The sequence below is a fragment of the Grampus griseus genome (genome assembly GCF_964374135.1).
Source record: "Grampus griseus genome assembly, chromosome: 1".
NCBI classification, from domain to species: Eukaryota; Metazoa; Chordata; class Mammalia; order Artiodactyla; family Delphinidae; genus Grampus; species Grampus griseus.
This window is the reverse complement of record NC_139017.1, coordinates 24,892,014-24,918,231: the sequence shown is the minus strand read 5'-3', so window position 1 is coordinate 24,918,231 and position 26,218 is coordinate 24,892,014. Positions and strand designations below refer to the sequence as shown.

Here is a 26,218-nt window from a genome sequence, read left to right as displayed (position 1 = left end):
ATTCTGTAATCCCCATTCATAACAAATAATCTGAATTATGTCAAAAAGGCTTGAAACCTCCCCATGTTAGGCTTACAGAGAACTGAAAATTTGGAATGGTATTTTCCTCAGATTTGGGGATATTTAAAAGAAATTGCCTTAAAATATGTAAAAAAGAAACGAATTCTTTTAAGCCAGCTTATTCAACAAGCTCATTTTGTGACTAATAACCACTATTAATTGAACATTTTCTATGTGAAATATTGTCATGATTTTTTTTAACCACATGTTCATGACTCATTCCGCTCTCAATCAATCATCTACAGAGGTCTGCTATAGGCAAAACTTAGGATAGTTGAGCTGCCATGCAACTTGCAGGAAAGAAAAGAGACTCAACAGTCTTCCATTCACTTACAGGCTGCTTAACAGCAAATAAATAATATCTTCTGTATGCATCAAATGTAGTACACTAATGAATTACAGGTTGACAGATGCATGAAGACCTGAAAAGCTGGAATCTGGGAAAAGAAAACTGGAAAGCTAAGCACGCTGGCTAACAAGCTATAGTTGACTGACAGGTATTGATTAAAATCTTGCGTAAAACCTCCTTAGAGCACACTAGAGACCTAGCGATAGACATTAGACTTAGCACTTTAAAAGCTTTCTGGATGCTGTAACAAACGTAGGACAAGAGTGCCTCCCCACTAGCCTTAATCAAATTAGACCGATAGGGCCAAATATAAAGACAGAATAAGGCAGGAGGATGGTCATAGGGCAAGAAGTTGACAAAAGAAACAAGAATAAAGTATTACTCCTTAGGAAAATGGGTATTACACTTTCTTGGTTAATTGACGAACCTTATAATAAATAAAAACATTAGAGTCCCAAAGTAAGTCAGTCTAGTACAAGGTTCAGGTCAAATCCATTTTGCCACTTGTTTCTGTAAAGTTTTATTGAAACATAGTCAATTCATGGTATTACACTCACTAATTTCATACTATGACAACAGAGTTGAATAGTTATGACAAATCCTATGGCCCACAAAGCCTAACATGTTTATTATCTGGCCCTCTACCGAAAAAGCTTGCCAATCTCTGATCTAGTGAGAGGTCATATCAAGATGGAATGACCTAATTGATACATTTTAGCTGGAAGGGCAAAATAAATCATTCACCTCTAAGGACTTCTTTGAAAGAAACTTCCATGCTAGATTGATCAAAATGTCAACGCCGAGTTCTAGTGCAACATGGCAGATGGGGCACATGCATTTCATCTCCCCAACACAAGTAATTATCAGGTTTTTAACTCCCAAAGTGAACCGGAAGGGCCATCAATGGATGAGGTGTTTAACCTCATTTCCATTAAGTCAGAAAGTCGGGGTAAGAGAACAGGCTACAGAAACAGGGCAAAGGAGGCCGCCTCAAAGTGGCAGGTAACTTTGGAGGCAGTTACCTGCAAAGTCTTTGACTCCTGCCAAACAGAACTCCAACAAGAATTTAGAATTGAAGACTACGTATGGGACAGAGAATGGGATTGAAAAGTGACTGAAAAAGAGACAGTGAACCAGAAGTCTGTATACCAGAGGGTCCCAAAACACCTTCTTACTATTGGCACGATTTTGAGTAAGCAGTGGAGTGTTAAAATGGAGACTCTAGTTGAATGTAACGCTAAGAATATCACTGATCTAGACCATTTCTTCAGCCTTCTGTTTGGTCTTCCCTCCCCAATGCTTACCATCTTATAATGGTTCCCTCAAACAGCAGTCTTATTCTTTGAGTGGCTGAAAGGTTGTGAACACTTTATTACAGAGGAAGAAGTAAGAACTATGCATACTTAATGGCTCTGCAGTGAGCAGTATTTTTTAAGGAATGTATTGAGATATAAATTACAATAAAATGGACCCATTTTAAGAGTATAGTTTTATGTAACCAACACCAAAATTAAGATATAGATTGTCATTACTCCCACAAATTCCTTTGTGGGCCTTTACTTTCAACCCCTCAATCCCTGGCAACCAGTAATCTGGTCTCCATCATTACAGACTAGTTGTGCCTGTCCCAGAACAGTACTACTTCTTTCTATCTGGCTTTATTTCCTCCATATAATGTTTCTGAGATTCACTCATGTTGCTGTATATATCAATAGTTCTCTTTTATGGCTGAGTAATAGTAAATTGTGGGTGTATCTATGTGTGTATACACACACACACACACACACACACACACACACACACACGCACTACCTAGGAGTAGAATTGATGGGTTAGTTGGTAAGTGCACATTTAACACTTTTAGAAACTACCAAACTTTTCCAAAGCAGTTGTAACATATCACATTCCCACCAGCAGAGTATGAGGTTCCAGTTGTTCTTCCTTGTATGCACTTGGTATAGTCAGTCTTTCTCATTTTAGCCTTTCTAGTGGGTATGTAATGGCATCTCATTGTGGTTTTCATTTTCATTTCTCTGATGACTAATGATGTTAAGCATCTTCTACTGTATATCTTACTGAAGGGTCTATTCAAAGCTTTTGTCCATTTTACTGGATAATCTTACTACTGAATTGTAAGCACTGTTTAAAAATTATGGATACAACTCTTTGGTTGGATATATATGCATTACAAATATTTTCCCCAGCCTGTGGTTTGTCTTTTCATTTTCTTAGTCATGTCTTCAAAGAGCAGAAGGGTTCAACTTTGCTAAAGTTCACTTTATCAATGTCTTGTATAGTGAGTGCTTTCTGTGTCCAGCCTGAGAAACTTGACCTACCCCGGGTCCAAAGATTTTCTCCTAAGTTTTCTTCTAAAAGTTTTAGAGCTTTAGCTTTTAAGTCTGTAATCTATTATGAGACTTTGATGGGGGAAAACTGTATTTATACAATTTCTTTTCCATGTGCATATCTACCACAATTTGTTGAAAACACTATCCTTTCAACATTGAATTACCTTGGCACCTCTGTAGAAAATCAACTGGCTATACATGTGTGGGGTTGCATTTATATTTTTTAAATTTTCTGTATATTATGATAGTATGACATCTTAAAAACCTTTCTGGCTGGAAAGAGAGACTGCCCATCCCAGAGCTAGGCAATTCTTAGAGACAGCAAAAGGCTCAGCAGGGAGCATGCCTTTGATATGCAAACTAACCAATCCAGAGCCCTACCTCCCTCCATCAGCTTTAAAATTCATAGAGCCAGGTACCAGGAATGGAGAGGCCACTCCTATAGCTCAAAGCCCGCTGGAATTATCCAAATTAGCCAATCCTAAACTGTTTACCTTACCCTGCCTTGCCTTTCCTGAGGAAACCTTTTTTTTTTTTAAGTTTTATTGGAGTATAGTTGCTTTACAATGTTGTGTTAGTTTCTACTGTACAGCAAAGTGAATCAGCTATACGTATACATATATCCCCTATTTTTTGGATTTCCTTCCCATTTAGGTCACCACAGAGCATTGCATAGAGTTCCCTGTGCTATACAGTAGGTTCTCATTAGTTATCTATTTTATACATAGTATCAATAGTATATATATGTCAATCCCAACCTCCCAATTCATCCCACCCCCCCCTTTGTTCTCTACGTCTGTGTCTCTATTTCTGTTTTGTAAATAAGATCGTCTATTCCAATTTTTTCAGATTCCACATGTATGCATTAATATACGATGTTGGTTTTTCTCTTTCTGACTTACTTCACTCAGTATGACAGTCTCAAGGTCCATCCACGTCTCTACAAATGACCCAATTTCGTTCCTTTTTATGGCTGAGTAATCCTGCGGAAACCTTAATAAAGGCTCTAGCCTCAGTTTTCCCCTTTCTCCTCCTTTCTGCCTCCAGACCACCCTGAGGCTTCCCGCACACGATGCTGTGCGGCAATCCATCGCTCCTGTTTCTAGGATCTCTGAGGGTAATAAACTTTTTCCTGAGCCTCTCTGAGTCCTCTCTTGTGGCCATAGCTAACTATCACATAAAAGAACACAGAACAGGGCCAATTTGTAGACTCTCTATTCCAGGGGTCCCCAGCCCCCGGGCCGCGGACCGGTACCAGTCCACAGCCTGTTAAGAACCCGAGACGCACAGCAGGAGGTGAGCGGGGGGGGGGGGGCGAGCGAGCGAAGCTTCATCTGCCACTCCCCATCGCTCCCCACCGCTCACATTACTGCCTGCACCACCCCCCAACCCCATCCATGGAAAAACTGTCTTCCACGAAACCAGTTCCTGGTGCCAAAAAGGTTGGGGACCGTCACTCTATTCTACTCATTGCTCTATACGCCTAACTTAACACCACTGTCTTCATTACTGTAGCTTCAGAGTAAGTGTTTAAATCAAGCGGTCTAAGTCCTCCAACTTTGCTCTTCTGCTACATAAGGGACTCAGTTTCTAAGTCTTTTGCATTTCCACATAAATTTCAGTCAGCTTATCCATCCGTGGGACTTTAAATGGGACTGCATTGAATCTGAATCTAGAAAGTGATATTTTAAAAATCACTTATGACTTTTTACTGATTTTGACTTTTTAAAATCATTACGCGGGACTTAGTTTTGTGTTCTAGAACAGCATGTAAATATCACTAACCTTGACAATATAAAAGTAAAGGTACAGCTGGCAAATTATGGAAAATAGAGTGATAAGAGAGGAAAGAGTGGGAATACTAATATCTTCACCTTAAAGGTAGGGAATCAAAAGATACGATCTACAATTGATAAACACAGATGGAGGCTTGCACATATTGTTTAAAGTTACAGACATGAGAAAAGGAAATTGAACCTAATAGACATATAACAGTTACTGCAAATCTAACACAGCCAAAGCAGATTTTTCCCACCTAAAACTGGGTCTATTACGCTATTACATGGGGGTCTTGTCTTCCCCATGTCAGTAAATGGAATCATCATCTACCCAATTGCTAAAGCCAAAAACCAAGGAGTCATTCTTTATTTTCTTCTTTTTTCGGCCACACTGCGCAGCTTGTGGGATCTTAGTTCCCCAACCAGGGATCAAACCCACGCCCCTTGCATTGGAAGCGCAGAGTCTTAACCACTGGACAGCCAGGAAAGTGCCCAAGGATTCATTCTTGATTCTTCTCTTTCCCTCTCCATCCCCATATTCATTCTTACATTTTTTCATGCAGTCCCAGCCCCCATTCTGAGCAAGTATATCCAGTTGCCTATTCAACATCTCCATGTATATGTTTAATAGGCACAAACTAAAAATTTGTAAATTAGAATTCTCTTCTCAGAACCTACTCTTCAATAAGATTTCTTTAAGTCACTAAATAGCACCACCATTCACCCAAAGTTGCTGAAGGCAGAAACTTAAAAGTTCTATCTCTGGGACTTCCCTGGTAGTCCAGTGGGTAAGACTCCACGCTCCCAATGCGAGGGGCCCGGGTTCGATCCCTGGTCAGGGAACTAGATCCTGCATGCATGCTGAAACTAAAGAGTTCGCACGCTGCGACTAAGAGTCTGCATGCCGCAACTAAGTCCGCATGCCAAAACTAAAAAAAGAGCACACATGCCGCAACTAAGACCCGGCGTGGCCTAAGTAAATAAATAAATAAATATTAAATGGAACTCCATTTAAAAAAAAGTTCTATCTCTGACTTTTTGTCTCACCTCTTACATCTAATCTATTAGCAAACTCTTCCAGTTACACCTGCAAAATACATCTCAAATCCAATAATTTATTACCACCTCTACTGCTACCACTCTAATCCAAGTCATCAGAGCTCTTGACTAGATCAGTGCCTGCATATGTTGAGTTCTCAACTTGAATGAATGAATGCAACCATGAGCAAATTCAGTCAGTTCTTCCTTCAAAAGATACCCCAAATCTAACCAATTCTTTTTGCTGTTGCTACTCTAGTCCTAGCCACCATTATATGGCAACCAGACTAGTGTAACAACCTCCTAACTGGTTTCTCAGCCTCTATCCTTGCCCTCCTAAAACCTATCCCCACAGCAGTCAGGAAAATTCCTTTAAAATCTCAGACCATAATACTGATCCCCCCTCCCCTTCCCGGAACCCTACAGTAGCAGCCCATCACACATGGAACAAAATGTTTATTTTTAGCCATAGTACACAATGACCTCATAACCTGGCCCCTCCTATCTCTCTAATCTATCTCCTACAACTCTCTTTGTTGCTTACTCTGGTCCACCATACTGGCCTTCTTGTCCTTCAGTGAACACACCATATTCATTCCTGCTTTTACATGTGATGTACATCAAACCTGAAACTCCCTTCTCCAATCTTCACGTGTCTTACTTCTTTCAGATCTCCACTCAAATGCCACCTCCTGAGAGGTCTTAGGTAGACAGACAGACAGATATAGAAATACTTATCTCACTATAGATATAGATACAGATATGGATATAGATACATAGATATATCTCTTTCTCAATATCTATATATTAGATATATAGAAAGAAGTTAAATATAGATATGTATATGTACATATGTGTGTATATGTATTCACACACACATACATATGTAAAAATAGCCTCCCAATCCCGATCATTTTCTCTTGCTCCCTTTATTTTAGGCATAAAAATAAGACAATATTATATATCTGTCTCACAAGGAAAATGAAAGCTCCATAAAGGCAAGGGTTTTCTGTGTCTTGTTCAATAATATTGTGCCAGAGCCAAGAAAAGTCCCGGCACCAGCACTAATATTTGCTGAGTAAATTAATGGATGGATGAATCCATTATCAAGTCCTTCCTCATTGGCCTCACCTCCAACTGCTTTTTTTCCCTATGATTTATTTTTTTAAGACATTAACTTTTAGAGCAGTTTTAAGTTCATAGCATTGAGAGGAAAGTACATAAAGTTCCCATATACCCTCTGCCCCCCACACATGTACAGTCTCCTCTGTTATCAACATCCCCATCACAGTGGCGCATATGTTACAACTGATGGACTTAGGCGGACACATCATTATCACCCAAGTCCATAGTGTACATGAGGGTTCACTCTTGGTGTCAAACATTCTATGGGTTTGAACAAATGACATGTATCCACCATTATCCAACTCCTTTTTTCCCCCAAAGAAGTATAATTTAAATTTATTAATAATTAGTTTTTTTAAATTCTGAGAACCAGGTGTGTAATGAACTAGAAAAAATGTTTTTGACAAAGTCTCAGTTTGGCCACTAAATTTCTCTATTTTCCAGCTAACCAGAAGCAACTATAACTCAAAAACATGCAGAACACATAATTTCACAATACTCTGTAAAAAGCAGGGCAAGAATGTTATTTTAGCATTATTTAATTGTAAGTCATTCAGTCATTTTTGTTTGTGGTCATATTTGGTAAAATAATAAGGATACACACTCTGGCAAAACATTTTTTTCATTTTTTTCATATGAATTTGTTAATCTGTTTACCTCAAACTCCTCTTCATTCCTCTAACATGACAAGCTTTTTTCCTCCTCAGGGCCTTTACATTCGCTGTTCCTTTTACATTAAAAAAAAAAAAAAAAAAAACTGTTCCGAGATCTTTCCGTGGCTGGGTACTTTTAGACTCCAGCCAAATGTCACCTATACAGGAAGCCCTTCTGTAACCATCTGTGCAATGGCAAGCTCACACTCATCCAAATCACACTCACTCATATAATCATGGCATTTGTTACTGTCTGTCTCCTCACCCCTATAAACTTTACGAAAGCCAGGACCTTGTTTATTTGTTCATTGCTAGCTGCCCACCACCAAAATCCCAACTTAGAACAGTGACTAGCTAGCAGGTACTCAATAAATATCTATTGGATAGACTCTGGATGAATGGAGGATCCTGATATAGCGATGTAAAAAGACAGAGAGGAAGCAGATGCTGACATAGGTGAGCTAAATTCTGTTGTCTATCAGAGCAGGAAGTTAGTAGACTATGCCTATACTGATGAATTAAGACATATTAAAACCTTAAAAATGCATTCCAATATACATTAGGTGCAGACAAATACTGCTTGATTCCACTTGTACGAGGTACCTAGAACAGTCAAATTCATAGAGTCAGAAAGTACATCGGTAGATGCCAGGGGCCAGGGGGTGGTGGAAGGGAGGGGGGAATGGGGAATTAGTGTTAAAGGGGACAGAGTTTCAGTTTAGGAAGGTGAAAAATTCGGGAGATGGATGATGGTGAGAGTTGCACGACAACGTGAATGTACTTAGTGCCACTGAACTGTACAGTTAAATATGGTTACAATAGTATGTTTTATATCCTGTGACTACCACAATAAAATAATGTTTTTAATTATCTCTCCCTATTAGGATTTATATTATACACAGGCAAGGATATTTGTCTGTTTTTTTTTCCCATGGATGCATTCCTGAGTGCCAATAATAGTCACTGGCTCCATAATTTTTGAGTTAGAGGATTAAGAAAGTGTCACAATCTAGAAATGCAGCAGACCCAGCTTGATGGCTCTAAATAAACATTTGTTGAATAAAAGAAAACAAAAGACATATTATTATGTCTCACTTATATGTGGAATCTAAAAAAAAAAAACAATTATATTGGGACTTTCCTGGTGGTGCAGTAGTTTAGAATCTGCACTCCCAATGCAGGGGGCCTGGGTTCGATCCCTGGTCAGGGAACTAGATCCCACATGCATGCTGCAACTAAGAGTTCGCATGCCACAACTAAGTAGCCCGTGAGCCGCAACTAAGGAGTCTGCCTGCCACAACTAAGACCTGGCGCAACCAAATAAATTAATAAAATAAATAAAAATAAATTTTAAAAAATTATAGATACAGAGAACAGACAGGTGTTTGCCAGAGGCAGGAGATGGGGGTAAGTGGGGGAGGGGAGAAATGGGTGAAGATGATCAAACGGTTTATAAAAATTAAATAGTTCTTGGGGAGGGCTTCCTTGGCAGTGCAGGGGTTAAGACTCTGTGCTTCCAATGCAGGGGGCGCAGGTTCAATTCCTGGTTGGGGAATTAAGATCCTACATGCCATGCAGCGTGGTCAAAACAAAAAACAAACAAAAAATTCCTGGGGATGTAACGTACAGGTTGGTGACTATAGTTAACAATACAGTATTGTATATTTGAAAGTTGCTAAGAGAGTAAATCTTAAATGTTCTCATCACAAGAAAAAATATTATAATTACGTGTGGCAATGGATGTTAACTAAACTTATTGTCGTGATCATTTTGCCATATATATACACCTATCAAATCATTATGTTGTATATCTAAAACTAATACAATGTTATATCCCACTTATATTTCCATCTAAAAAAGAAATATTACTACGGACAGGTTATTTAGAGATGATGTAATTTTAAAAATGGAATTCAACAATTATCACTGATGAATGTATTCATTCATTCATTCACTCAACAAATTATGCTACATCTGCAGCAGTGACCCATGCACAGAGCATACCTTCAAGGAGCCTGACATCTAACTACAGAAACAGGCAATTAACCCAATTAAATTTCTGTATGATAAAGGAGGGATACAAACTAGTCTCAGGGGGTTAGGAAAAAGGGAGTGACATTTAATCTGAGTTCTAAAGGATAAATAGGAGTTCAGTAGCTGGGGGGAGAGGTCTGCTCCAGACCCAGGGACTTACATAGCCAAAGGCCCAGAAGTAAAAACGTGGCAAAATCTGCCAGTTTGAATTTCACCCTGAGGAAAGAGAGGGCCAGGGTTTCAAGCTGGTGACTGACAGATCACACTTACATTCTAGAATAAAATAATCACTCTGGTTCCTGTGTAGAAAAGAGAATAGAAGCTTGTAAGAGTTTAAAGACTGCAGCTAACCTAGGAAAGAGATCATGGTAACATGCACAAGGGTAGTGGTAGAGAAGCTAGAGAGAAGTGAACCAATTCAGATCTTCAGGTGGTAGAATCAGCAGGACGTGGTGATTAAGGGGATGTGGAGCCAGGAAAGAACGTAAATCAGAGCTGATGACACCCTGGCAACTAGGACTGCTGAGTGGCTGGTGAGATTATTCACTGAGCTTGAAAAATGCGAAGGAAAGAAGGTCTGGGGTAAGATAATGTGCTCAGGTATAAATATATGGCATTCCAGATACCAGTGCAACACCCAAATAGAGGTGCCCCGTAAGATATGGGTCTGGTGCTCAGGAGAAAGGAGGAGGCTGGAGATGGGAACTGAGAATAATTAATATACAGATGTCAACTGAAGCCATGGGAGTAGATGGGATCACTCTGCAGGCAAATGTAAAGCGAGAAAAGAAAAGCTCAGGCCTGCAGACATTTGCAGAAGTCAAAAAGTTAAATATGATCAAATAATTTTAACCTTTCTACAATATTCCCTTTTTGTTTACAGTTAGATACAAAGCCAACTTCTCTACAGAGCACCCAGTACATATTCTATCAGCCTGAAGCCTGGCACAGAGCTATTTATAAAAACCAAGGGCTTGGCTTTCTTCATTATCATCACTTTGGGTATGATACTACAGAAACCAACTTATTAAATCACGCTGTTAAGTGCTTACTAATGTGGAATTCATCAAAAATGAATCAAATCATTCTACAACTAAACATAAAATGCACACTCAAAAATATGATTCACATTTTTAAAGAGGCCTATAATTATCAACAAAAAATAGAGCCTCTTTCTGCTAATACAGTACTTTTTAAAAGTATGTAAACTGCAATTTGATGTGGTATCCAGCTGCTTGTTTTGCTCTGCAATTAATTCAATTAGAAATGTACATATTATGAATCAAAGTAAATCCAGCAGAGATGAAATAGTAATTGGTGAATTTGCTTAAAATTGGTTTACTTGCTATCTATATTACAAATTTTGAGAATGTTTTTTCATAAGAAAACTTAGCCTGTTCCTCCTCTTTGATCTCATAATCATCTGTGATATGCTGATTATGCCAATATAGAAATAAGACTGGATCCAATATATAACCCCTCTATTACATTATATGACACCTCATAACAAGGTATATACAGAGGAATACGAACAGTTCTGTACGTAGCAGTAAATATATACATGTATGTGTATACTACGTATGACGCATAGACGAACAGTTTGGTGTGTATCCTCCACTCACAAAACAAACACAGAGAGACTACCTCTGGAAAAGAGAAGTAGGAATGGGAGAAGAATGCTGGAGGAAGACTTTTACTTTTCACCCTGCATTAGTCTATACTGTGCTAATTTTTATAATGCAAATGTATCCTTGTATCGCTTATGTTTAAAAATGAAGTGTGAAAACTGATGCCACTGATACCTTCCTTATGAGCACAGGGGACATTATACCCTATAACACCTCAGCTTCTTGTGGAGAGCTCATTGATGCTATGGCCCCATACATCAAACGCTAAGCTACTGACAAAAGTTATGTCCCCCTAGGGTAAACGTATTTTGGATTTTATGTTATGAATTCGCATCCTCTATATCAATTTCCATTCCAAGTGCTTTTGTTCATTACTGTTCATAGTTCAGTCTGTCAGTTTAATTTTGTGCTGCTTTGTAGGTATCCACAATAATTACAATGTTTAATGCTGTACCTTAAGGGTGAGCTTAACAGAGCAGTTTAAATGCATATGTTCTGGCCATTCTTTGACTCCCATCCCATCTCCTCTACACACACACCCTATCCCCCGCCCACAGACAAGCATGTCCACTAGCTGTGTTATATATGATATCTTTCATCTTATTAGCTATTTTCCCATTACCTTCTACAGTATATCTGATGATGACATTATTATTGATGCTACAGTAAACAGCTAATATATGTGGTAAAAACACATGCACTATAATGAATCAAAATGACATACCTACCCACCAGACTCCCTCTATTCATTCTAATCAGATAATGGGTTTTGTTGTTTTTTTTTTCTTGAGTGTACTACAAAAGGAGGAAGTAGCCCTGGGGAAAAACAGTCATAAAAACAAGGGAAAATAAAAGTAAATGTTTAGTTCATTGAGAAGGGAAAGGAAGCTCAACTAGAAAATCTGTATCAAATAATATAATTCATTTGGTTCTATATGTAGTCTTCTTAACTTGAAGTTCCCTGAAGCATGGGTGGCAAGTGACACAGACACATACCCTCCAATTAGACTTTTTATTATGACCTAATTCATTAGAGCATAATTAAATTTCTTATTAAATGATTAACCATAAGGTTAGAAGAAAAGGTCATGTTGAATGTTAATTATACATCCTTTAAAGAATTTCAAAGATGTTAACAGCAGTACTCTCATAGACTGTCTGTTGTTGTTAATTAACTCAAACTCTTGGAAGGCAACTGAGCATTCTCTTTAAAAATTCAAAATGCATATATCCTTTTACTAATCAGTACAACGGGGAAGAATTTATCCTACAATCAATTTGCACAAGTGTGCAAAAATGTGCATGAAAGGATGCCTGGTGCAGTACTGGCAATACCAAATATTGGGAAAAAATTACGCATTCATTAGTGGGGAAATTATGATTGTGGTGCATCATATGATAGAATGAACATGAGGATACAAAAAATTCTTCTAGATAGATTATTAAATGAAAAAGAAAATCAAGGTATAAAAGAATTTGTGCCAGAATAACCTGTATTTGTTTTTAAAAACAAAAGATAAAGATACATGAATGTGTTTACACCAAAAAAATGCTGCAAAGATACATAAGAACCTTAACAGTGGTTAGCTCTGGGAAATGGGACTGAAGTCAAGAGGACAAGAAGATGGAGAGGAGTAAACATTTAACTTTTCTTCAATGATATATACACACACACACACACACACACACACACACACACACTATGGATAGAGTTTATGTATATATTATGTATATATAATTATTACCATATACATACATGATTTTTAAGTTGAAGGAAAAAAACAAGTTAAAATAAATAAAAGATTATGAAGAAACAGAAATAGTTCAACAGGCATAATGGAGAACAAATTTTATTTTATTTTATTTTTTTTGCGATACGCGGGCCTCTCACTGTTGTGGCCTCTCCCGTTGCGGAGCACAGGCTCCGGACGCGCAGGCTCAGCGGCCATGGCTCACGGGCCCAGCCGCTCCGCGGCATGTGGGATCTTCCCGGACTGGGGCACAAACCCGTGTCTCCTGCATCGGCAGGCAGACTCTCAACCACTGTGCCACCAGGGAAGCCTGGAGAACAAATTTAAGAGTAGAGAGCTTACATACAGCAGAACCTTCTTACCTGACACTTAGCACTACAGTATTTGGCAACTCGGCATTGAGAGCATCGCATCAGCTTTTCCTTCCTGTTAAAAAATAAAGTTCACATTAGGAAATGAATGAGAATCATATATGGCTGAAGAAAGAAAACATAAGTCAAGGTACTGACACCAATATGTTCTTCTCACTCTATCTGTATGGTCCATGAGATTTAGATTTTCACAGTGATGAACATCTTCTTTCACCTTCAATGTGAGACATATACCTAATAACTAGTGTTCTTTTTTTTTAAATTGTGGTAAGATATATATAACAAAAAATTTACCACTTTAACTATTTTTAAGTGTATGGCTTCAGTGGCCTTAAGTACATTCACATTGTTGTGTAACAGTCACCACCACTAATGTTCTTTTTAACATAAATTTAATGAAAACACAGAGATTCCCACTTAGGCAAAAAATTTCACTTCATAGAGTTCTTTTTTCATAGAGTTTTTAATGTCTCCATATGAAATTAAGAATCTAGCCTATCAACTAACTGAAAGTACCCTACACCATTCAAATAGAAAAATTTTACAAGTTTAAATTTATCATGTAGTTTAATTATAATATACTCCTTCTGGGAAATGATTTTCAATTTCCATTAAATTCAATTACTACTTTCAACTTGCTAAATTGAGATGCACCAAAGTTATGTCCTCCCCAAATCGCCTGAGGAAGGAAAAAGCCAAAACAAAGAAAAACTTGGATTATAAAATAAAAACAATAAATCTGATGATGAAATTCACAGTAACAAATATCAGACAGGACTGGAGATACTTTCAAGGCAGCCAAGAGCATTAAAAGTCAAACTATAGTATTAACAACAGTGACAAAACAGGAACAAATCTTTCTAAGCACTTCTGATGTGCCAGGTAGTGTTCAAAGTTCTTTACATCTATTGACTCACACTTAACTTCAGATAGTCCTATAACTAAGCAGTTTTATTATGTCCATTTTAGAGATACTTCAATACGTTTTCAAGAGATAAGAAGCAGATGACTAAGGAAACACACCATAAAGTTCAAGTGGCAGGTGACATTGAAACGGTAACAACTGAACGCTGCAGAGAATCAGAACTTGAATATACCAGGTACCTCACCCATAGGAGAGCAGCAGTGAGATATGGAGCATATAACATGGGGGGAGGTTAAAAGTCTAAATAAAGCAAAGTCCAAACACCTCCTACCCCCAAGTGTAGAATTACAGGTGTCAGATATCAACATCCCAGACAACAACCCAAACCCAAGCAACCTGGCCCTAAATTTCTTGCTTTTAACCATCATATTATACTACCACCCTTAGACAAAACTGGATAAAAACAAAATCCACCCATAGACTATTTTTTTAATTAATTAATTTTTTTAATTTAAATTTTTTTTTAATTTTTGGCTGTGCTGGGTCTTCATTGCTGCATGCGGGCTTTCTCTGGTTGTGGCGAGCGGGGGCTACTCTTCCTTGCGGTACGCGGGCTTCTCATTGTGGTGGCTTCTCTTGCTGCAGAGCATGGGCTCTAGGTGCTTGGGCTTCAGTAGTTGTGGCATGCGGGCTCAGCAGGTGTGTCTTGGAGACTCTAGAGCACAGGCTCAGTAGTTGTGGCACACGAGCTTAGTTGCTCCATGGCATGTGGGATCCTCCTGGACCAGGGAACGAACCAGTGTCCCCTACATTGGCAGGTGGATTCCTAACCACTGTACCACCAGGGAAGTCCCGTCATAGACTATTTATGAGACACACTCCAAATAAAAGGACATACAAAGGTGGAATGAGATGGATATGCTTAGGCAATATTAACATTAATATTAAAATTAATTAAACACTAATAGAAAAAAGCCTGTGTAACTATATCAATATCAGAAAAAGAGACATTAAGGTTAAAAATATTACTACAGATGAATAAGGTCAATACACAAAGATAAAAGACTCCAATCACTAGGTATTAAGTACCTAGTGTTCGCAGTCCAAATGTTCGCAGTCTAAAAATACATAAAGTAAAAGTAACATCTAAAAAAATGATCAATACACAATAAATTAATACAAGTAAGGCCTTAAAAATAATGCCTGGAATATACTAAGTACCATACAAGTATTAGTTATCAAGTCTTTTTCAGGAATTCATAGATCAAGCACATAAAGAATAAGGAGCTCTATAATTTTACTTGATCTCATGCAAAACACAGACCCTTGCACCTTTTATATTAATGTGTATTCACATACTCTTTTCAAGCACCCACTGGCCATTTACAAAATATGCCCACACATTAGGCCACAGAACAAATCTAAAAATCCCAAAGAATCAATATTATACAGATAATTATCTCCAACCATAAAAGAATTAGATTAGAAATCAGTAAAAAAAAAAAAAAAAAAAAACCCAGTAAAATCTCATATTTATAGAAATTTAAAAGCTTATATAATTCAAGGATCAAAGAGTTGTCATGAAAATTAGAAAATGTATTATATTAAATAATAAAAAAAACGAAACGTGAGATACAGCTAAAGTAATACTTAAAGGAACATTTATAGCTTTAAATGTTTATGTTGACCGCAGTGGCATAATTTTTTAATCTCCGTAACTTTCCCCATAAAAAAATGACAGAGTAAGTAGGAAATAGGAAAACCTAACCATCACTCCCCACCCTGGAAAATATCTACAACAAACCCAAAAATATTAGCAGGAAAAAGAAAACACACACACATACACACACACACACTACTAGCTTCAAGACTTAAATTAAATCAGTATATTTGTGGGAGAAAACAAAGACGGCAACTTCCAATAGACCTGAAAACAGAAGAAGCCCCAAACTGCCAAAAGATCCCTGGCAGAAAGCCTGTCAAGCCAAACTGAGAACTGCAGCCAAGACTGGGAAAGTATGCTTTCTGCAGGAACACTCCTGAGGATGAGGTCCCTGGGGCTCCCCTGAATCCTGCTTTCCTTAGACCTGGCTCCTCAGATTTCCCCTCATTTCCTTTTTTCTTGTCTAAGTTATTCAGAGGCTATTTCTGTTGCTTGCAAATAAAGATTCCCAACTATACAAAGTGTTTCATCTCCATTTTTAAAAATAATAAGCAGGGCTTCCCTGGTGGCACGGTGGTTGAGAGTCCGCCTGCCGATGCAGGGGACACGGGCTCATGCCCCGGTCCGGGAGGATCCCACATGCCGCGGAGCGGCTGGGCCCGTGAGCCATGGCCACTGAGCCTGTGCGTCCGGAGCCTGTGCTCCGCAACGGGAGAGGCCACAGCAGTGAGAGGCCCGTGTACCGCAAAAAGAAAGGAAAAAGAAAAAAATAAATAAACAAATAAAAATAATAAGCAGAATCAAAATACCCAGGAAAATCAGTGATGAACCTGGTAGCAAATATTAAAACTTCGTCTTCTCCCTCCCATAGCTCTCAACCACAGGCTTTAATGAATTTTAACACAGAATTTCAGCAAAATAAATAGCAAGATGATTCAAAGAACTGGGATAATTCAGCTGCCATTTGATGTGTGAAAAAAAATTCCTTAACATGAGTTATTTAAATGTTTGGGGTTACTTTTACATATCAAATAACCAAACAAATAAATTTAAGTTCTCAAGTTTCAAAAATAAAGGTCAACTGAATCCAAGAGAAAAGTAGTGTGTCTGATTAGAGGAACCACTGAGGCTTTGAAGAGTTACTGTTTTTCCCTGTTGAGTAAGGTTCAGAGTAATAGCCTCCTGGTAAGGTCTCCCTGCAGAGAAAAAATTTGGGCAGCAGTGGGAGAGGAAAATAAGTATTAGAAACATAGCCACCCAGACAGTTCATGGAAACATTCTTTCTCTCTTAAAAAAAAAAAATCAATACATCATTTCCAACTGAAAGACAAACCAACATTTTTCTTTAAAAAATCAGAAATGTACATGTCAAATAAAAAACAGAATTAATTAGAAGCCCTAAATAAAAAGGATCACTTATTCTAGGTGGTAGCTCCAGAGGCTAAAACAAGAAATACTGAATGGAAGCGCGAGAGGGACAGATTCTGTCTAAAGGTAAAGAAGATCGTTGTGGCAACAGCAACTGTTCAAAAATCAAAAGAAATGCCCTGAGGAGGTGGAGTTCCAGGTCATTTGACATGTTCAAGGAGAATCTGATAGGTACATTTACAGACATATGTACAGGAAATTCCAGCACTGCAGAGGAGCATGAATTAAATGTTTCCTTCTAATTCCAAAATTATTTGGTTCTGCTTCTCCTGTGTAACAAAAAAATATAAATAAAATTTGAAGATAACAAAATTTGTGCCTATTATTAGGCCAAACATGATAATCTCACAGGAGTAGAGAAGTGAGCAATATACAATTCTCACAAACTCCACAAACATCCTGTTTGCAAAGCGATTATTTCAAGAGTCCATCCAGAACTGGAATTTCTGAATAAAAAGGAGTCTAAAGAAACAGGTTAGGAATGTATCAGTAACAGAACCTCTTTTTTCCCCTCCACTTAAGAGACAAATAGTAGCAGGCTACCTCTAAATTAAAGAAGATATTAAAATTATTGTATACTAAAATAAATGGAAGTTTTAGGCCCCCATCCCAAAAAAGCAAAATGGGTTCCCTTATCACTTGTTCATATAAACTTGGATGTTACTGAACACAATGTCAAATCAGAGAAAATTCTCAGCTTGCTCCAGTGCTCCAGACACAGTGATTCACGGAGCATAAGTTAAGTCCTCTCTTCCAAGTAAAAGTTGGGTCGTAATTAGTTTCTCCAATAGCCTAGGCAACTGAAGTGTGGAAAGGAAATTAAAATAAAGCTAAATTAATTGTTCTGCTGCTATACAAATCAAAAAGTCATACAGTTGACCCTTGAACAACATGGGGCTTAGGGGCGCCAACTCTCCATGCAGCTGAAAATCTATGTATAACTTTACAGTTTGGCCCTACATATCTGAGGGTCTGCATCCACGGATTCAACCAAACTCGGATGGTGTTGTACTGTAGTGTGTATTTAGTGAAAAAAGCTGCGGTTTTTTCACTAAAACATAGTGAAAACTAAAACATAGTGGACCCACGCAGTTCAAACCCGTGTTATTCAAGGGTCAATCGTATATGGATATAGGGGAAACCACTGTCTCTAAGAAATCAAAGAGGAAAGGGGATTAATTGGCTCCCTCAGATCCCAACAACTGGAGTACTATTTAAGGGAACATCTCTCTGTCCTTCTTGGTTATCAGAGGGCAAAAGTATCCTACTGTTTAGAAACTCTGCCCTAAAATAATACGGCCAGTTGCCAGGTAGAGAGAAAGAAGTTTCCTGGAAAGGATATAGAAAATGAACAAATTCTATCCCAAATTTCCCCCAGCCCTGGCACGTACAGAATCCATTTAAAACTTCCTACAGAGGGAAAAAATGCATCTACAACACATTCATAGATAATATACTTATCATACAGGGTTCCTTCCTAGCAACATGCCTCGATCTCCTAGAAGTCTCCCAGTGTGTCTAGCAGTTGAATCTCTCCTTCAACAGCCATCCTCACAGTGGAAGGAAACTGGCTCACTGTTGACCAGTCAGATGCAGGCGAAGGCTCAGACACCACAGGGAAGCCAGGCGACCCTCCCGCTCGCTGAAGCACACTCATCTGGATGGAGCATAGCCCAGCACAATCAGAAGCAACCCCAGAGCCCAGGGTGTGCCTTTGCAGCCTCCTCATTCAAGGTGAAGATCCCCGCCCAGTGATCTTTTGCACCGTGAATATCTCAAGGACCAGATTTTACTTTGTGGCTGACCAATGAGGAAATTTATTTTGTGGCTGATTTCTTTGGGAAGAAATCTGAGCTGAGAAAAAGACCAGAGCACATTAAGTAAAGCCTGTACCACTTATAGGTGCTAAGGAAAAAGTGTTGACTTATGGGATGTCTGATTTAGTACCCCAGGCCTTATACAAGTGTTAAGAAAATTCCCTAAGTAGAATTCCTATGAAAGTATTTTTTCACATAATTAAGACCCAAGATGCTCTATGGAGTATGAGAAATACTGAATGTCATGATGGGCAAGCTCTTAAAAATAAAGAATAAAAACTCTCCATTTGTTCTTAAATGGAGAAAGCCAAAATACCTAAGTGAAAGAAGTCTAAATACAATTTTTTAAACAAAAATACCACAGAAATATTTATTTACAGAATTTTTATGTTTGTTAATATCTTTAAAACCTCAGAATCCTGATTCATTAGAAATGTTAATGTCATGTAACCAAGTACTTGGCTATATTTCCCCCTGGAAATTTCTGAAGCAAAAGAAGTTCTACATTATGAAAAAGAGATTATCCCAAATAGAATCATGTTATTCTATGCAAGGGTAGTGCAACACGTACCCTGGCCAAATAAAATACACCGGAAAATGCTAAAGAACTCCTTTAGGCATAAATATTCATAATAATATATTAAAGGGATCCTCCATTTTTGTTTGGAGATGGTAACTGTGTGGGTTTGGGCCCAAAGGCCTTTTTAAAAATTAAAGAGATTCATATCTACCATCCACCTATCAAATGGTTTTTAATACAAAGCAGCAGATGTGATCAAAATAATATATAACAGATTCATAACACAGGAATATAGAAAGAATTGGTTTGGACTCCTTTTTCTATATTCCCTATCACTTTATTTCCTATTTCTAATATTTAAAGTACAAAACAAGAAAATGCAATGGATAATATTTCAGGGAAAATGAATCTGTGATTCACAGGCACCATAACTTCATGGGAGAAGCACAAGTAATTTAAACCCACATTAGCACTTAGAGAAAAGCACAGCAAAGTATTTGAGCCAAGTTAGTCAAGAGAGGCAGACCCTCTGACTCGGGGACTTCCGTTTTTCACTGTCCTTGGTCTCTTAAAGCTTCTGTACTGGCGGAGACTATGCTACCTGATGAACACAAACTCCAGTAGTTAAATCAACAAGTGTTCAGTGACTGGCCACCGTGTAAGTTGTAAGGTCCTGGGTGGGTGGGTGTGAGGAGGGTATTACAGTCACTGTTTCTAGGAGCTCGTGGTAAAGGAGGACAGATCAACACATACCACTTGCAGAATGAGCTACAATACAAAACTGTGTTTTGAAAAGCAGCACAGCTACAGGGCCCTAGTTCAGAAGAAGGAAAAGTCACTTTCTGACCGGTAAAGAGTGAATTGGAGAGGGTGTTATAAAGGAAAAGGAAGACACCATACCTAGGAGGGAAAATATTTTACCAGTTTAGAGTTCAAAATTTGTAGTCCAAGTGCTATAGTCTGAATGTTTGTGTCCCCCTGCCCTAAATTCATGAGTTGAAATCCTAACCCCCAAAGATATTAGGAGGTGGGAACTTTGGGGGGTGCTCAGGTCTTGACGGTTGAACCTTCATTAATGAGATTAGTGTTTTTATAAAAGAGACCCCACAGAGATCCCTTACCCCTTCTACCACGTGAGGACAAAGTGAGAAGGTGCCAGCTATGAATTAGGAAGAGGGCCCTTATCAGAATGTGACCAGGCTAGCTGCTCGATACTGGGCTATCCAGCTTCCAGAAGTGTGAGAAATAAACTTAGTTTGTTTATAAGCTACACAGTCTGTGACATTTTATTACAGCAGCCTGAAAGGACTGAGACACCAAGTCCACTCCCTACTAGCAGTGTAACCTTGTAACCTCTCTTAGCCTCAATTTCCTCCTCTGTAAAGTGAGAATAAGTGACTACTCATAAAACTGTTGGGTAGACTATGTGAGGTAATCTACATAAAGTGGCTGCTAACAGAGCGTCTAAGCATAGAGTTAAAACTGAGGATGCTAAGTATATTTTCAAAGTGCTCAAGATAATGTTGCCTATTTCTGTGCCATATCTGAAAATCCCACACCTCTTCCATGGTTGCTAAAAAAGCAAAATCCACATGTGCCACAAATCTGGTCATCTCCTTGCAAGCACACAGAAAATTCACCACTTTTTTTTTGAAATCCACATGTTCCCATAATACTTGACTCTAATTTCAAAATTTGACTAGCATCGTTAAGTGTTTCACTGCTCAATCACGTTCACTAAAGTTTGTATTACTACTATTTTTAATTTGATCAGAATGATTAACTTCAAAGTGGTCTGATTCAAGAAGCTAAAAACGTTTTATGAAAGTTTCATCTGTGGAAATTAAAATCAGAGAAGGCTGTTACGTCTTCAGTAATATTAAAAGGTAATTACAACTCTTAATATTCTGCTTGCTTTATGTAAAATAATGTCTATTACAAGTTGAGAAAATTAACATTTTTACAAGAGTACAGATTTAAACTCTCCTCATTATATGATATTTCTCTACAAAATTGGATATTGTGTGCTGTGGGTCACTCTAACAGCTAAGAATTGAAAACTGGTGACTTAAAGGTGTTTCTTAGGCAGAGCACACACAAGTAGACTGAAGAAAGCTGTGACCAAAACGAATTGCTGAAGAGGGATTGTTTTCTAGTGACAACATCTTTGTTTCTAAATAGGAAACCTCTTTAGCCTAGTCGAGTAATACAACTCTGATAAGTCTAAGAGATATATTCGTTTTCCCTAAGTCTTGAAATTTTTTTTAAGTGAGGAAGAAGAAAAAAACCTGACTTTGCCTAAAGACTGAAATCAGATACCCTTTAAATATGTTAAGTATTGCTATTATAAACATCACACAGCATACACATAAAAATAAAAGTACCATGGGTAAAATATCAAAGAAGGTACAAGAAAATCTGGTCAACATTTTCATTAACATACTAAAACCTAAGCCTTCAAAATGGCAAAAGCTGCTCACCTTGGTTTCAAATGCAGGGTATACTTTATCACCATGAATGAATTATCTATCATGCTACCTCTAATTAGAAAATGAGGTTATCAGCAGCATGTTTCCATTTTAACTTGAACAGTGAGAAATCCAAAAGTCAAAATCACTATCGAACTATATTTATCTGTTCACTTCAGAGGCCTGGAAGCCATTTTCTCCTGGCTGCTTAAAAATTTGCTCTTCTATTTTATAATTAAGTATATTACTTCGTTTAACCTCTAACTATAAATTTCCTCAAGTCCTCCTGGAAGTAAGCATTAATGAAATCTCAGATAACTCATTCTCAACTTTGGAGAATAAAATGGCACTTTAAGTTTATAAAGAAACACTGTGCTGACCTAATCCCAAAATAAAGAAACCTTAAAAGATGAGTCCTTAGGAGACACAGAATTAAATGTTTCACCTGCCAATGCATTATAATTAATTGTAAATTCTTAATGATTTTTTTTTTTTAAGGAGAATGATCATCAGCTGATAACCGCTGAATGAGAGTTAACAGGGGCCGTGCAAGGGTTTTCATGCCTGTGTTGTCCTCCTACAGCGAGCAGGTACTATGGCCGATATAAGGTTCTCCCACGGCCCCCCAACGTTACCCTCACATACTCTACTTATCAAACACCCTTATGAGTTTGATAATATATTGTGATGAAATGCAGACATCACCCCAAAAACCTTATGACTACAAGTCATTTGCAACTTAGTATGAATTACCTTAATCAGATAATCGCATTATTTTTCTCTAGACCCTTAGCTGTGATTTCTTGCAATAGACATTTTGCTTAGAGCAGGTATAGAAACGGAGGAGAACTACCAGAGTGTTCGACATCTAAAAGACCTAGGGAGAAAAGATATCAGAAACCGTGACAATGCACCAAAATGGAAATTAGAAATGTACAAGAAGACAATTTCATTTGCCCTGAAATGTGGACTCCAGCTCAGTATGCAGACAGGTATGGAATAGAGAAGGTAAGCTGAGCAGAAAAAGTTCTAGGAGAACCATACTTTAAACCTGGCTGCTTCATTTATTGCTCTGCAACTGATAGTAATAAATATACTTCTCTGTCCCTAAAGTTGTAAGTTATTCTAAGTCTATTATAATAATAACAATAATAATAAAGCCTACACCTAGAATGTTGAATGGATTTTTCATACTACATATACTTTGTGAAATTAAGTTCTTGTAATGTGTGAAAAAAAAGAGTGAAAAGAAATAGACCAAATTGTTGAAACTTTTCTTTGAGTGATATGAATTGGGGTGATTTTCCCTCTTTTTTCTCTTTTCCAATTTTATATAATAATATTATTTTACTTCCATAATCAAATAAACATCAACTTTAATGAAAAAGCAATATGTACTATTTAATGGCTTTAAATTGCTCTTGGTCTAAGGCAGGACACAGACAGAAAGATCAACAATTTATTCCAATGTTTGGAATAGTAAGCGCAAATGTATGCTTTGTTTGCACAAAATTTAAATGAAATTATACTTTATTAATTGAACTTATTTTTAACTGGCATTTGCTACAAATGTAGTGTTAAAAAGTAAAATTGTTTTACTCTTTGATAATATATGAGAACCTGATAATTTAAAATAATGATATCTATCATCATACTATATTTAAAAACTAATATTTCTAGATTTAACATCTTCCAAAATATAAAAAGCAATCATTTCAGAAAAGGAACAATATGAAAAGAAAGAAAAAGTTTTACCACATGAAACTTGGGCTACTTAGCCTCTTTCTGAATACAAGTTTCAACTTCAACTGATGCTTCATTTTTTATTATTCTCTGACTTATTTAACTTGAAGTTAATCCATATAAAGTAAAATTTCTTTATTCTCTTACATTAACTTTCACTTTGATTTGGAGTTGGCCAGTCAAAACACCACGTTTTTTAAAAAATTCAGATGCAAATGGAAAATCTTTGAGATACGAGAGAAATCAAAGGCTGTTTCCAAAAATGACCCCGTCATTCATTCACCAATTCATTCTTCAACAAAAAAGTGCCAAGTCCCTTCCAATTGCCAAGCACCTGATTAGGCACATGGCAGGCACTTTCCATTGCTTACCCAACAACCACTTCACTCTTCCCTGCCAAGGGTACTGTGATTTGTTGAAATAGCAGAGATCTCTGGATTTCAGGAAGTGTAGGTTGCCGACTCCAGGGGGATAAATCATCGCTGGTCTAAACTAGTAAAAGGCTCATGCCCCATGGCCACTGGTTGCTCTAATAACAGACCCTGTTACCCAGTTCTGGCAAATGACTTGTAAAGAGATACAGCTGACCCTCATTATTTATGGGTTGTTTATTTGAAAATCTGCCTACTCACTAAAATTTATTTGTAACTCCAAATCAATACTTGCACCATTTTTGTAGTCATTCGTGGATATGTGTGGAGAGGCAAAAAAATTTGAGTTACCCAATGCACATGTTCCCAGCTGAGGTCAAATGAAGTGACATTCTGCTTTCTTATTTCAGCTCTCATACTGTAAACGAGAACCCTTTTCAAGGTCTATCTAGTGCCACACGTTACTCATTTTTGTGCTTTTCATTGGTGATTTCGCTATTTTAAACGGCCAGCTAGTACAGTGCTGCAGTGCTATCTAGTGTCCTAAGCACAAGAAAGCTGTGATGTGTGTTACCCAGGAAATATGTGTGTTAGATAAGCTTCATTCAGGCGTGAGTTATAGTGCTGTTGGCCATGAGTTCAACGTTAATGAATCAACAATACGTATTAAATAAGGTATCTATAAACAGAAACACACACAAAACAAGGTTATGTATTGACTGGCTGATTAAAGTGTGCCCAGAGACTTATAGGAACCTAACTTTGTATATCCCCTAGGAGTGATGGTTCAGTTTTGGCTAATTCAGTGTTTGTGGTGAATAACAAGAATCAACTATATTTCTAATGAGAGACACTTTGTCCATTTCAACTTTCTTTGCTCAAGAGGCAACAAGAGAACAAATACCATCAGACAGAAAGACCCCGATAACATCCAATGGCCAGCAGCTACCAACCTCCAGCTTTTGGATGGGAAAAATAAGTTCCTATTTGTTTAAGCCATTACAGTGGAAATGTATATATAAAGATATAATAAAATGATGCTTCCTTTTCAATAAACACACAGTATACTACTCCTGAAATAAAACAATAACATGTTCTACATTCCGAAAAACCAAGTCCTATAAATGCTGCTTACTGTGCATTCTAGTCAAATAGAGTAGCTTATGTAGCACTTTTATTTCTACCTTTTGAGGTTAAGGTCAACAAACCTGCAATATTATGAACTAATATTTAATTCTTAATAAATTTTGCACTTATTTTTATCATGTACTTACTTAGAAAAATACATTCTCAAAAATCATTTCATTTGACATATAAGGTAAGGAACATCTGACAAATAATACTGTCTGATTAATATATAATTATGTATGAATGTGTATGTATGTGTATATATAAAGATATATGACAATTTATTTTGCCATTCCACATTGAAAGAATTGGCATCGTGTCCATATTGATGGACATTTGGGTCAATTATTTTACTCTTAGAAAACAATGTTATCTGCATTGTACACATATACAATGATTTTCAAAACTATCTGGTCTCAATCTGGACTTAACGTATACATACTACTATATATAAAATAGATAATCAACAAGGACTTACTGTATAGCACAGGGAACTCTACTTGATAATCTGTAATAACCAATATGGGAAAAGAATCTAAAAAGAATGGATATATGCATATGTATAACTGAATCACTTTGCTGTATACCTGAAACTAACACAACACTGTAGATCAACTACACTCCAATAGAAAATAAAAATTAAATTTAAAAAAATTATTGATGGGGCTTCCCTGGTGGCGCAGTGGTTGACAGTCCGCCTGCCGATGCAGGGGACACGGGTTCGTGCCCCGGTCTGGCAGGATCCCACATGCCACGGAGCGGCTGGGCCTGTGAGCCATGGCCGCTGAGCCTGCGCGTCCGGAGCCTGTGCTCCACAACGGGAGAGGCCACAACAGTGAGAGGCCCGCGTACCGCAAAAAAAAAAAAAATTATTGATGGACTCCAAAGAGGTTTTATTTATGTGGGTTACCTCTATTCATATTTACTATATTAAAGACTAAAATTAAGAAAATTTTAATATATTTATTCATTCATTTAAAATAATAATTCCATTACATGTTGATATAAATAATACATTTTTATGAAAATAACTATATTTTCCAAAATAAAAATAAGTTAGTGAGCAGAGTGGCACTGTTT

The 26,218-nt window shown here is 37.5% G+C and overlaps 1 protein-coding gene across 2 annotated transcripts in view; it reads right to left on the bottom strand.

Moving 5' to 3' along the window:
* Positions 1-26,218, bottom strand: part of SMYD3 (SET and MYND domain containing 3) — a 711,390-nt gene that overhangs the window by 520,124 nt on the left and 165,048 nt on the right. For both annotated transcript variants that reach the window (XM_082676889.1, XM_082676890.1), the window contains exon 2: positions 13,127-13,190. In XM_082676889.1, coding sequence (XP_082533015.1) covers positions 13,127-13,190 — 64 coding nt within the window. The remainder of the gene's footprint in view (positions 1-13,126; positions 13,191-26,218) is intronic.